The sequence below is a fragment of the Phyllostomus hastatus genome, unplaced genomic scaffold, assembly GCF_019186645.2.
Source record: "Phyllostomus hastatus isolate PE091 unplaced genomic scaffold, TTU_PhHast_1.1 phas_contig_348, whole genome shotgun sequence".
Taxonomy (NCBI): Eukaryota; Metazoa; Chordata; class Mammalia; order Chiroptera; family Phyllostomidae; genus Phyllostomus; species Phyllostomus hastatus.
Window position 1 is genome coordinate 726,343 of NW_025333860.1, and position 13,671 is coordinate 740,013.

Genomic DNA, 13,671 nt, shown 5'->3' on the forward strand with positions numbered 1-13,671 from the left:
ATCCAGGCAACATTTTGACAAACATCTTTAAAATGCAAGAATAGTACTTAAAAGTATGAAAACAAATTAAAAAAAGGATGTCCATTCAACTTTTAGACAGAGTTCTAACTTCATTTTCTTTGGGTGATAAGAAATCTGTGGTAACAATATTCAAAATCCAGAGGCTTCATCCTCCCTGCCCCCCCCTTTTTTTTGCAACACAGACCCCCACATCAATCTTTTGTCCTTCAGCTTTCTCTTCACAAATCTTCCTCCTGAGAACATTCTTGTTGGGCAAGCCCTTTAGAACTCCAGAAAAAGGAAAAAAATCTAAATACTTTCTATATTACTAGTTATCTTTCATAAGTATGGTAAATGTTCACTTTCACCTAAAGTAGAAATAGTTTCTTGGTACTCAATGGACATTGATGAAGTGTGGGTTCATATATTAGAGAATACATATATTTGTTGCAAAAGTGCTATGATAGCTCTGGCTGGTGTGGCTCAGTGGATTTAGCACCAGCCTGCAAACCAAAGGGTTGCTGGTTCAATTCCCAGCCTAGGGCACATGCCTGGGTTGCGGGCCCAGGTAGGTTTCCAGGGCTCGTTAGAGGCAACCACACACTGATGTTTCTCTCTCTTTCTCCTTCCTTTACCCTCTCTGAAAATAAGTAAATAAATAAAATCTTGTAAAAAATCCTATGTCAATAAAAGCAAAGCTTCAAAGACTAAAATGCAAAAGGAATATAATCATAAACTGATTAACTTATGCAGTTTCTAATGCTTATTAAAGTACTTAACTAAACCTATGTAAGCTGGCTGGATTAAGATACAATTTAATGAGGTGATAACAAGGTAGGAAGGCGGCTCTCTTCTTTTTCCACAGTATCTTGGGACTTGAGCTGCACACTACTGCACTAACAAAGATCTGGATTTTTCCTTTAAGTGCATGATACACTACAATGAGGGAATTTTAAAACGGAAAAAATCTTAAGAGACTATGCAGTTTAAAATAGTGCTAAAATTTTAGTTTTTAGGGTTTTTTATTTTAAAAGAAAACTGTAGAATGATTACTTCTAAAGTCTTATGCACAAACTCAATATACAAAGCAGACAGAAATAGATCATCTGATCTAATTTAAGAGCGGAGTGTGAACCCTTGCTCACTTGGGAAAAAGGTTTATTTCCTAGGAAGCCGCCAAAAACAGCTTCACAAAACCTGAGCAGAGCAGGTATAAAACTATGGATCTGGTCCAACCTCTCATATTACACATAGGGAAACTGAAGAAACCAAGGCCTCAAAGGTGAATTATTTTGCCTTAAGTAACAGAGCAACTAATTACATTTAGGAGTAACTGCATGGTGAGTATTAGCACTTTTAATGGTGGGTGATTTCCAAAGGACCAAATTCTTGAAAAATCTAAGTCAACACAAGAGTTCCTCAGCAAGTATTTTCCTACATTGCCTAGTGATTGTCTACTTTATTTCCATATTCAAAGACTACTACATCCCCCAAATCAGTGGCAAATAAATGGCTTCAGATCCCTGTACAACACTTAAGTTGGAGCCACATCTTTCTGCACACACCATTTCAAGTATGTATTAGAAATGAACGAATAGCTCTTCTCTTCTCAAAGAACCAGCTCCTGGATTTACTGATCCTTAGAATTGTGCTTTTAGTCTCTATGTTGTTTAATTCTGCTCTGATCTTGGTTATTAACAAGATTCTGATTCTGTTCTTGAATTCTTTTATTAGAATTCAACTTTCCTGGTATAAGAACACTTCTGACCCAGGGAACTTAAGAAATGTTGGTAAGGAATCAAGGATCAAGTATATGTCATGTCTTTCCATGTGTTTGTGTATCCAAAGAGCCTACCCCCTCTAATGAACCTTCTTTCTTACCTGGGAATTTGGCTGAAATGCAGCATGGGGTGTTGAGTGTTTCTGTAAATTTTCTAGCATTAGAGCCTGGTGTAAAGAAGGGCAAAAAGTCAGAAATCAGGTGGAAAAAGGCCACCCCTCCCCCAATCTCTTCATTAAATGCAACAACTACCCATAAACACTTAAACTGTACTCTTTCCAGGGTACCTAAAAGCCGTTTACTAATACTGTTCTCATTTATCTTCAGAAGACCCTTAAAGGTAGCCATGGTTACTGCTCCCAAATGTACAGAGGTAAAATGTAGGCACATGAGACAATCAGTGACCTAACAAAATCAGTGACAGTTATGAGTCAGTACTACAATATAACCTCTATAGTCTTTTGGACTTCTGACTAGTGCCCCTTCTAAACCTGGCACTGCAGGTAAAATTCAAATACTCAAATCAGCTCCAAATACATGAAACCATGGGGCTGCTGGTTTTGGTCTGATTGAATTACTTGGTCAAACAGTTAACCAGGACTACATTTAGTTACCCAGGACCAGATCTACTTAAGATTCTTTCCAAAAGAGTGGCACCTAGATTTACTAAATTTAAAGAAGAGACTACAGAACAAAATGAGCAGACCCTGTAAACTGTGGTCTGACTTAATGATCCTCCCCACGAAATTGTCAGTTTATGTATAAAGCAACACTCTGCCAACTCAACCCTTGAGCCAACCCAGCCCTAAGCTGTACTACCCACCACATATCCTAATTCACCCCACTTAAAACCAAGACATCATCATCTTCCCTCCGTTTACACCAAACCCATACACATCAATCCATATATCCACCTCATGACTATCCTACCCTAACCTACTCAAACCGATTCAAAACCCCCAACATATATACCAACCTGCCTCACCTCTCTCACCAATAGTCATCAAACTCTAATCTACCCAAATTACTGTGGATGCCCTATAAATTATACACCCCTCTATAACCATATCCCTTCAAATTAAGGATTCTCTTCATCACAGCTCCTAATGTAATCAGACAGACATTTTTACCCTACCCCAATCTTATTTTTCTGGATATCGATACCAACCCCATCAACCTCTCCCAGCAACTATACCCCTAAACTCCCACCCAGACCAACCAGCCCCCCCATCAGGCCAACAACACCGGCGGTAGTAGTGGGATTTAACTCCTTCTGCAGCGCATGCGCCGAAACCACAGACACAAACAAGGAGGGGGTGGGGAAAGAAGGAAGGAGCTTAAGACACTCTGGGAGAGTAGCGCGCACCCTCCCATTTTGTGCTCGCGCTGCTGCCGTTAAGGCGGGAACTGGCGCTATCTCGATACCAGCGCGAGCCTCGCCAACCTCCGTGCGCACGGCTCCGGAGGCTCGCGCTGGCGGCCTGAGCCAGCTCGCGCCGAGCACGGACACTGCGCCTGCGCCGCAGCAGAGACTCGTCTCTACCGGGTCCGCTCCCCTCCGACACTCCGGCAAGGCCGTCTCCTCACCCCTTTGAGCCGCTTGACCAGGGCACTCTTCTGCCCGCTCTTGGCTAGGCCTCGCTGCTCTAGTGCGGCCTTCAGGTCGGTCACCCGCAGCGCCTGAAGAGGCTTCCCGTCCAGAGTCACCTCCTCCAGCTCCGCCATCTTGCGTGAGGTACTCGGGTCCGTCCCGACGGCTTCGGGCATCTTCGGTAATTTCCGCTAACGCCCTTCGAACGTACAGATCTGACTCCGCCCACTGCCATAATCCACCCCTCGATTACCACTCACAACTCCCCGAGTTCCTCCGGAACTGCTCGGGTGTTTCCGTCTCCACATCGGCACCAATCGGTTCTTTCCATCCTGTCAGACGCTTCCCCCCTCCCTCATCCCTCTTTTAGAGCTCGGTTATCTTCGTTTTACCGAGGCTTTGAATCGAATGTATTCGGAAGCCCTCGACTCTGGCCTAACCAAGATCGGAGTTATTCGGCTCTCTCCGGACCTAACGCCGAAACGCTGGGGCGCTTGGGTGTTTGGGGCTGGTCCGGGACCGGAAGTGCGTGGGCTGCCTGGCTGGCCTTGCTTAGGGTTTTCAGGAAACGTGGAAGCAGTGGCGGTAGATGGAGCCCAAGTACTCTTGTGATGGTCTCTCGGTTCCCTGTGAGAGGAAAGGGGAGGTAAGCGGGGTAGAAGTCCTTTTCTGGGCTGGGTCAGACTCGGTGTTTGCGGGTCACCCTCGTGGAGCAAGTTTCTTCTACGGAAACTGATCTTGCCTCCCGTCCTCTTAATCCCCGCCACTCCCATCTAAGACTACGTTTTTCTTTGGGACCTCGCAATGCCAGGCTTATGGGCCTCCAAGGTGGGAAAGTGGTAGTGGCGTGCCTTCGGACTCAGACTGAACTAATTCATGATTAGTGAACTTGAGTTTGCCGTGGAAGTCATATCGGGAGACTCGGGAAAAATTCACTTTCCTCGAATAAGGGAATACAGTTCTTTTAGGAGAAATTGCTTCTTGCAGGGCCACGGAAAAAAAAAACAGCCTCGCAGGGCTCGTTGGTACAGAACTGATGTTAATTGCTTAGAGGTTCCTTTCTCTTTACAAATAATCCATTTGGCACAAACAGTACAACAGCTTATATACAGTAGTAGTTTAAGGTTTTCATTGTTAGAGATTCAAACTGTGGTCCTTGAAAACTATTCAGGTTGGCCGACCTCATAGTTGCATTAGTGATGCACATCAGTGATAGGGCATCAGTAGGCATTATGTTGAACATTAGGGAAAACAGTTGAAACACGTGAATTGTTATACATCTGCAGCAGTGTAACACTTGTTAGATCCGTAAGCCACCAAACCAACTATGCTTTTTTTCAGTCTTGTATAAACACGTGACTATTCTTTTGTTTTTCTTACTGTGTTATCTTATTTTGGTTCAGGGCCCATCACTTCTGCCCTCCTTCCTGGTGATTTACAGGAAATATGAAGAAGTAATGGATGTTATCAATTTCTTGGCATACTTTTTTTTTAAAGATTTTATTTACTTACTTTTAGAGAGAAGGGAAGGGAAGGAGAAAGAGGGAGAGAAACATCAGTATGTGAGAGATACATGGATCAGTTGCCTCTCACATGCCCCCAACTGGGGACCTGCCCTGTAACCCAGGCATGTGCTCTGTCTGGGAATTGAACTAATGATGTTTCAGTTTGCAGGCCAGTGCTCAATCCACTAAGCCACACTAGCCAGGGCTGTTGGCATATTTTAGAAGCTGTGTGTATGTTGCAAAGGAGACTCATTTATTATATGTGATGTATTTTTTCCCCTCCACTGTTGATGGCTCTGGAATGTTTAGCATTGGGCCTTCCCTGACCAGTTGTATATTTGGTTAAAAACTGGGTACCTTTTTTCACTTAGGGAAGATAAGATGGACCAACATTAATCATTTTTTTCTTTACTCAACCTGGAACATAGAAATAGGCAGGAGAAAATGGGTAAGAAATGTATTGGATAAGCTGGGATTATTGAGAGTCAAGAACAGCAGAAGAGGAAGAAAAGGAAAAACAAAAGAGATGTAGAAGTGGTCAAACAACAACAAAAAAGAAGATGATTGCCAAAAAAAAGTTACGATAGCCAAAATTCCCAGAGCAAAGAAGAATTATATAAGAGTATGTGCCCTTGCTCTGGCTGGGTGGCTTACTTGGTGAAGGGTCATCCATATACCAAAAGGCTGCAGGTTTGATTTCCAGTTCAGGTGCTTGAGGAGACAACTAATTGATGTTTCTTACTCATATCAGTGTTCTTTTTCTCTCTCTTCTCCCCACCCCCTGCCCAAATCAATAAATATATCCTCAGATGAAAATTTTAAAATGAGAGTATGTGGCCTTGCAACTTTTGAAATTGATCTTAAAAAGAAGCACAAAGATTTTTTTGCTAAAAAAATTCTGTAGTGCCTCAGTAACTGGAAGATGAAATCATCATTGAAGGAGGCTTTACAGGTTACATCATTGATGTCATTTTGGAAAAATGGCCAGATGTAGATGATGATAGATTTTGGAGAAGTGAAGAAGTGATTTTAAAATGTATACATGGATGATCTGAACTGATATGGCCAAAGGGAGAGATGTTATTTGAAAACATATTTATCCTACAGTAAAACTGTAAGCTACCCTCACCCTTGGCATTTTCACTGTTCAGTACAAGGCTGCTTGTTTTTAATCACCAAAGTCTAATAAACAGAGGAAACTGTCATGCTTATGGTTAGTCAAAAATTTTTGGTCACTTGAAAAAAGTTATTTTTAGATTTTTTTTAATAAGAATGATGCCCTGGCTGGCATGGCTCAGTGAGTTGAGTGCCAGCCTGCGAACCAGAAGGTTGCTGGTTCAGTTTCCAGCCAGGGCATATGCCTGGGTTGTGGGTCAGGTCCTCAGTTGGGTACATGTGAGAGGGAACCAAGCAAGTTTCAGTGTTTCTCTTTCTCCTTCCTTTTCCCTCTCTAAAAATAAATAAAATATTTTTTTAAAAAAGAATGATGGAGGGAAACAGTGGTTGGGGAGGGAAATTGCTTTGAAAAAGAAGGTTGGCAAGTATAACATAAAATTATTCTTGGATGACTTCTCTAAAGTAGTTTGATAATAACCTAATTCTTGTAAATTGTATTGGTGAAAAGTCATTTTCTTTATAGATGCTGATTGTGATAAGATTTCTTGTTGGGAAGTTGTATTTTGGTTGCTTTGTCTAAAGAGTATATAACAGTGCTTTTATGTTTCAGGATGCCACTGGACTCATCTTCATCATCAATGCAACTATCCTTCCCGTCACCTTTACCCTCGGTGCCAGACAATTTTACTAACTCTTCCCCTCCCCCAATGTCTTACATCACTTCCCAGGAAATGAAGTGTATTCTTCACTGGTTTGCCAGTTGGTCAGGTCCTCAGCGTGAACGTTTCCTACAGGACCTGGTAGCTAAAGCAGTACCAGGAAAATTACAGCCATTGCTGGAAGGTCTGGAGCAGCTTAGTGTGTCTGGAGGAAACCGGCCACCTTGTATCTTTGAGTGCCAGCTACGTCTTTGGGATCAGTGGTTTCGAGGTTGGGCTGAGGAGGAACGCAATGAATTTGTCAGGCAGCTGGAGATCAGTGAGCCAGACTTTGTGGCAAAGTTTTACCAAGCAGTGGCTGCTACAGCTGGTAAAGACTGATAGGCATTAAAATCAGAGAAGATAACCAGAGCTGATGGAGTCAAAGTCACAACTTGACAATGAGAACTTCAGGTGTGTCACTTAAAGGTCTGGGAATGGTATCCTGATCTGCTGACTAAAGTTGCTGAACACCACAGGCCTGGTTATTTCAGTGTTAGCTGGACTCCTAGTGTGAATGTTTTCAATCTAAGCAAATCCAGATCAGCAGTCTGCTTCAAGAGATGTCAAACCCTCAAGAATGTAATGGCTTCTTTTGTAACTATAACCAAAAGGCACCTACACATTGTTACTCAAGCCTACTACTGGCCCATGGGGTTATAAAGCAGAGCCCTCCTACTCCAGAAACAGAAGAGAAGGGCAATAAAAGGTCATGTTTTTATATTTAGCTGGATTCAGATGGCTGGTTTCACCACCCTTAGCAGATTCTGGCATAATTATGTGACATCCTGACTACTAGCTTTCTTGTGATGATACAGTAAAATTATGGAAAAATTAGAAGAGGGAGATAATTAATTACTCCTTCCTCCACACTGATGTGTGTTTGAACCCAAATAACAATGACTTTTTCAAAAGCATATGTGATATCCTTGGAGCTGCTATCAGATGTTCTTATTCTGTAAGCTTGCTCTACAGCAACATGAGAACAAATGATACTCTTTAGAGGTAGAAGGGTTTATTTTTTGTATCAAAATAAAGAATGAATCTTCAGAATGATAAGTCTACCTTTTTTTTTTCCATTGCAAACCCAGTATGAAAAGAGGTATGTCGAGAAAAGTAGAACTTAAGGGTAGATAGTAGATTGACTTCCCATCCAGTTGTCTTTTTAATTTAATTTTATTTTTATATTTTATTTATTTTTAGAGAGAGGGGAAGGGAAAGAGAGGGAGAGAAACATCAATTTGTGGCTGTCTCTCACATGCCCCCCAATCAGGGACTTGGCCTGCAACCCAGGCACGTGCTCCAACTGGGAATCAACCAGCGAGTCCCTGGTTCACAGGCCGACACTCAGTCCATGAGCCATACCAGCCAGGGCCCACTCAGTTGTCTTGAAATAATTTGTGTCCTGCCCCATCATGCTTTTAGTAATATCACACCTCCCTTATTCCTCCAGCTGAGCCCCTTGTGTTTTGGACCTCTGGTGAATGGTAAGGGGCAGATGGGCCCACCTGAAGAGTAGCTCGTTTCTGATAGGCCACGGTTCCCAGTGCACCCACCAGGATAAGCAGCGTTAGGCAGAGCCCTGTGGACAGACCTGGATGGGTCATGGAGGAATTATGGCCCGAGGTAACCAGCAACCTAGGAACATAGAAGTAACAGTTGGCTTGGAGTAATGGCTCGGCCAATGAGGTGAAGGGCTTTACCTTTATAATACACAGAGCTCATAAAACCCTGTTTCATCCAAACAGTGAGCTAAACAGGAAATCAGAGTGACTATAGAATCTGAAAGTAGGAATAAGACAAAATTCCAACTCATCAGCAACTTAGATTGTTGGAAGGAGATTTAACCTGGCAGTGAGGGAAGTGGCTTAAGGGAAGGGTTAGACTGGTGTTTAGGTAGCTAGACATGATGCCTAGGTACTGCATAAGAAAGGAAGGGGGCTAGGACCCCTATCTCCTAGAGTTGGGGGGACTCCAACTCATGAGTGGAGAAGTGTCCCATAATGATAGGCTTCAGGTAATGTTGGTCAGGGATCCTTGTTTTCTGAAACGAATAACTGCTTAATAAGTGCAATTTCAAATATCTAGACTCTAGGAATTTGAAAAAGAAAACTACTTGGAATATTACTTGCTGTATTCTGTGGTAAAGTTGGCTCCTCCATAATATACTTCTAGAGGCTTCTTCTGGAGAGTCAGGGTCAAGGCCCTGTGCAGCATACTAACTGAAGGTCCTTGGCAACCAGGAGACTTCCATATATGCACAGTGAATACCAGGCTGGTGGTAATTGAAGGGCTGTGGAAGTAGCACCTAAATGGACATTTGGATCTCTTAATGGAGGTATACTGGAAGATAGCCTTACAAAATATGCAGGCTTAGGAGTGGGATGAACAGAAAGTCTCAGGACAGTTGTGAAGTAAAGGACTTAGCATTCTCCCTGGCACATAGTAAAAATCCTCAGCCTAAACTGTCCCTTTACCTGCTAGTGCCTCTGTTCACCAGAGCCTGTAGAATTGCTTCAGTCAACTCTTCTCGTTCTTCCTTCCCCAGGGAATGGCCTGGAGGCCCAGCTAATCCTAAAGACAGCCTGAATAACAGGTCTTGAGTTGAAAGATTCATAGGTGGGGTAGTAACAGCAGAATCTGTACCTTCATTAGTCTGACACAGCCGACCTCGGGGACAGAAGAGAAGACCATAGTACCTGGGTATCTACAAGGAAATGTAGCAGGGTATAGTTAGAGCCTCAGTTACCTGCTCAAACCTTCCTTCTAGGGAAAATGTAAAGTCTAGGTCAAAGTCATGGGCTCTGTGGGTACTTAGTAAAAAAATGAACATAAAACAGATTGGGTAGAACCACTCTATAAGCATTTCCAAATTTCTTTTTGTGAGGGTGCTACAGCTTCCTCACCTATAACACCCACCTGAATAGCCTCTCCTGGAGGGCATGAGGCCCAGGGGGACCCCTCCACCTGCACCTTATAGGCTCCCCTCTCTGTGCATTGATGTAAGTAGCAGTGGCCAGCGAGCTCTGCTTCCTGCAGGTGTGGGATCTGAGAGGGAAACCTGGCCTTGTCCCCAGGGAGCAGTTGTGATATGAGGTTGGCAAGGAAGCACCGACTCTGGGAATGGTAGATCTCCCCATGGGGATTCTCTGCCCCAGGTGGGAGTCCATTTTCCTTCTTCCAGCATTCACTCTGAAGAGCAGGGCAGAAGGTAAAATAGTGTCTATATTGATGTCTTAGAACTTGACTCCTCGCCAGGCCCACTCAGTTTCACTGTTTTCTAGTATACTTACTCGGTTGGCCAAGGGCTTGTACATACGGCAGCCTTCCAGCACAGGGTCTGAGGAGCAGCTTCCCTTGTCCAGGTGCAGGTAGTGGCAGCCCAGTCCACTGTAGGGAAGGGATGATAGAGTGACACTAGGATCACTGACAGCCGCATAGCCCCTCAACGACTCAGCACACACACCTGCCAGTACAGAAGAAGTCTGAGGAGCCAGTACCACATGTGGTCACCAGGCCAAATTCCAGGCCAGATCCTGCATGAGAGGACAAGAAAGAGCCCTCAGGACAAATAAAGACCCAGACATCCCTCAGTGCTGGTTGTGCTTACAACTTCCCTTCCACCTTAAGCTGTAGATAATCGTGTCCAGCCTCTCACTCTCCCCAAGCTGACCGGCCATGTGCGCCCCTCTGTATTTTTCCCTTATTTCTCACCCTGGCCCCACAACAGCTCCTCTGCAGCACTGTGATTGACTTGGTACCAGCCTGAGTCTTTGAAGGCAGCAAGAGTGATTGGGTCTAGTCGAGCACGCTGGGCACTGTCAAAGGTAGCAGTCATTATAGAGCCTTGGAGTAGTCGAGACTCCCAGTGTGAAGACAAAGGGCCCTATTGGAGGAGGTAGCTGGTTGCCACCTGGCTACTGCTTCTTCCTTCCAACACCTTAGGCTGTTCTTATTCTCACCTCTTCTTCCAAGGGGGCGCCCGGAGAAACTCCTAGCACTCCCAAGTGTTTGGCCAGGCTGTGGCTAACAGTTGGGGTGGTGAGAAGCAGCTGTCCCCACTCATCTCGCCTTGTCACCTGTTGCCTTGTAGTACAGTTCTCTCGAACTGAACAGAGAAAGGGGAAGAGGCAATTCGAGGAGAGGAAAACTTAGGAAGGGGGAGGTAGAGTTGGAAGGAAGAAGTTCAGGAGATAGCAGTGATTCCCTCCAGTCAACATCGGGGGAAGACCTCTTCCTCATTCCTCTCATTTACCGCTGGGTCCTGAGGGGCAATCCCGCCACTTCTTGAAGAGCTGTCCAGAGAAACCCAGGGTATGGAGCAATTCATGTAGTGTGGCCTGTGGACAGGGGCAGCAGAGTGAGGGAGACTGGATCTGCAGCAGGATTGCCCAGCCACTCCACAGCCCCTCTGCCCCAGCACTTAGAACCCGAGGCATCTCCTGTTCCATATTTAGTAGTTTCCTCCACTTCATGTGGAAAAGCTGCATGACCTTCCCCACCTCCCCCAACCTGTCATTATGCAGCAGTCACCATGACGATGTCACTGTGGCTGAGGCTGGGGCTGGTGAGATGCTGGGCACAGTAGACAATGGTACCAGCAAGGGGCCTGTCTTCTGAGTCCAGCTGGCAACAGGCAGCATAGGCAATGAGAGAGGGCTGTGGATGGGTGAGGACAACACAGGGGAGGAAAGGAGAGAAGTAAGGTAACACAGGAGAAATCTTCCTGGAAATGAAGGTCCAATGGTACCAAGGAATGGAAGAGAGGGTTTTTAATCCCCATCCAAACTTCATCAACATGCCCCAAGTTACCTCAAATAAACACAATTTAATAAAAACTGCTTTATGTCCTTACCCCTCATATTTAAGATTCAGAGAAGCAGAGTAGGGAAAAGGGATTTGATTGGAACCTCACCTCTCGGTGGCACTGGGAAGTGTGGGCAACCCGCACATACAGGAGAAAATCAGTGTTTTGGACCCCAGGCCCATCTGGCTGGACTGGTTGTGGGGGACCCTGCTCTGGCCACAAGGCATAACCGCGGAGATGGGCGTCAGGGATCTGGCAGGGAGTGAAATGTGGTGTCTAGGATAGTAGATGGGCTGGAAGGATAGGACAATAGGAAACTGGGTACTAGGAGTGAGGGGTGGAGAGCTTCTATCTTTAGTCTGCCTTAGTGTCATTGAGGCAGCTGGCTAGAATAGGGAGCTCTAGCATCCCCACCACCAATCTCCTACTTAATAAATTCAGGGGGAGAGGGGGGTTCAGGGCTGTATTGTTAGGGAGCACATTTGGTAATTGCAATGCTGGTAGTCTTGCAGAGGTCTAGGCAAGCTGAAGATCTTCAGATCCCCAAATTTGAGAAATTGCTCTTACCTTTGCACCCAGGCAACTCTCTCCTTTGTACCCTGGATTCAAGAGGCTACACCTGCCAAGAATGAATATCTGCAGGTGAGCTGGAGACTGGGTACCCCTGAAGAGGAATTGTATACACTCACAATGATATGAACTCACCTGTGGTAGTTTGGGGTGTCCGGGTCTCCCCAGACAGCATGGCAGTACTGTGCAGGGTCTCGGCTCAGAAGCAGGGGTCCTTGCACTGGAAACACTTAACAAGACAAAAGGTCCATTTTACCTCAGTATCTTAGAGTTTCAGTTCCTCTTCTGTGGAGGCAGTCTGCTTCAGATCCCTCTGTTCCTCAGCCCTCCCGACTCCTCTGTTCGCCCACTTACCTGCTAGGACACCCTGTAGTCGCTGAGCAGCCTCTCTCACCGCGGCCAGGGCTTGGGCTTCCCCACTCATCCCATCTCCCTCAGGATCCCCAGCTCCATCTGACACAGGGTCTCTTATATAGCAGGTTTGGATTCGGAGGGGTTGAGGATCATGAGAGCCAGGGAGAGTGAGGGAGGAAGAGCGGAAGTTTGAGGAAAGTTGGGAGAAAGGGGGCCTGAGAAGGCTCACAGACTTCTGTGCCTCATTATGTAGACATCTGCTTGCGGCAGCCCCCAGGAGTAGCAGCAGAAGCATCTTCTCCCTTCTCGTGTCTCCTGCAGCCTGCCCTGGTACTGCCTGTGTTCCCTTCCCTGCCTCACTCACTTCTGACTTTCCTTTCTCTTCTGTATCTGGACCTGTCCCCTCCTCCACTTTTGCTTATTTTTCAAGATTTAAGTGTTAACTACAATTCCTGCCAGGAGGTCAGATGTGAACCACAAAGGCCAAAGCTGCCTCCGCCCCAGGGGGTAGGGGACCAGGGAGTGTGGGGCACCAGAAGTGGAGGAGAGCTGGGGAAAGGGCAGTGTTATTCCCAGGGCCTAAACTGACCTTTGCAAAGAGGAGCCTGCCCCACCAATGAAGGAACTCAAATACCTTGTTTCCTTCTCTCATCTTAATTCCCCTGATGTTCTGAGTGGACAACCTTGGAACCTTCTCAGAACTAAAACATGGGTGTTAACATAATGGTGTGTGTGCGTGCGTGCATGTGTGTGTGTGTGTGTGTGTAGCTGGGCATTCTTTGCTCACAGAGATGGGCAAACAAGGTTCCTGCACTTCACCAGCCCCACATGAGAACCGGGTGGACTCTAAACCGCCAGACATGTAGGCATCTCCTCCATCTGTGTAGGGGACTTAGTAGGTGCTGTAAATAGACATTGGTTGACTGATACTTCCAAACGAGAAGCTGCTATGTTAGCTCTGTGAGGCCTCACGGAAGCCACCGATAGGCATATCCAGGAGGGAAAGTAAACTGTAAACTCTTTAAATGGACAGTAAGTGAAGATGTTCAAAGATGTCCTTCCCGAACTCTTGGAACTCCCTCAGTTTTCTTTGCTCCTGCTGTGCTTTCATATCCTGTTGACCCTGCCTGAATACCCCTCCTTCCCTGCCTACCTGCTTAATTTCTACCCTCCCTGTGATTACTCGGGGGAAGTCTTTCTTAACACCTCCAGCTCAAATTCCACACCTGCCAGAGGGGGACGGTGCCCTT

The 13,671-nt window shown here is 45.6% G+C and overlaps 3 protein-coding genes across 3 annotated transcripts in view; 1 reads left to right on the top strand and 2 right to left on the bottom strand.

The window, feature by feature from the left end:
• The window catches only part of ACIN1 (apoptotic chromatin condensation inducer 1), a 30,732-nt gene extending 27,191 nt beyond the window's left edge, over positions 1-3,541 (bottom strand). Inside the window, exons 1-2 of the mRNA XM_045841292.1 lie at positions 3,368-3,541; positions 1,882-1,947 (exon numbers count right to left, since the gene is read on the bottom strand). Of these exons, the coding sequence (XP_045697248.1) occupies positions 1,882-1,947; positions 3,368-3,505 (204 nt within the window). The 5' untranslated portion in view covers positions 3,506-3,541. The remainder of the gene's footprint in view (positions 1-1,881; positions 1,948-3,367) is intronic.
• A 322-nt stretch (positions 3,542-3,863) lies between these two features.
• Positions 3,864-7,743, top strand: CUNH14orf119 (chromosome unknown C14orf119 homolog). Its single transcript, XM_045841294.1, has 2 exons — positions 3,864-4,017; positions 6,603-7,743. The coding sequence occupies exons 1-2, from the start codon at positions 3,983-3,985 to the stop codon at positions 7,030-7,032; spliced, it is 465 nt and encodes a 154-aa protein (XP_045697250.1). The 5' UTR covers positions 3,864-3,982; the 3' UTR covers positions 7,033-7,743.
• A 377-nt stretch (positions 7,744-8,120) lies between these two features.
• LMLN2 (leishmanolysin like peptidase 2) lies at positions 8,121-12,716 on the bottom strand. Its single transcript, XM_045841075.1, has 14 exons — positions 12,422-12,716; positions 12,203-12,287; positions 12,065-12,116; positions 11,606-11,749; positions 11,224-11,349; positions 10,946-11,030; positions 10,653-10,798; positions 10,405-10,576; positions 10,157-10,226; positions 9,984-10,080; positions 9,610-9,882; positions 9,168-9,397; positions 8,819-8,998; positions 8,121-8,328 (listed from the first exon to the last, which is right to left on the bottom strand). Exons 1-14 carry the CDS (start codon positions 12,714-12,716, stop codon positions 8,121-8,123), a joined length of 2,163 nt encoding a protein of 720 aa, XP_045697031.1.
• Between the last annotated feature and the right edge of the window lie 955 nt (positions 12,717-13,671).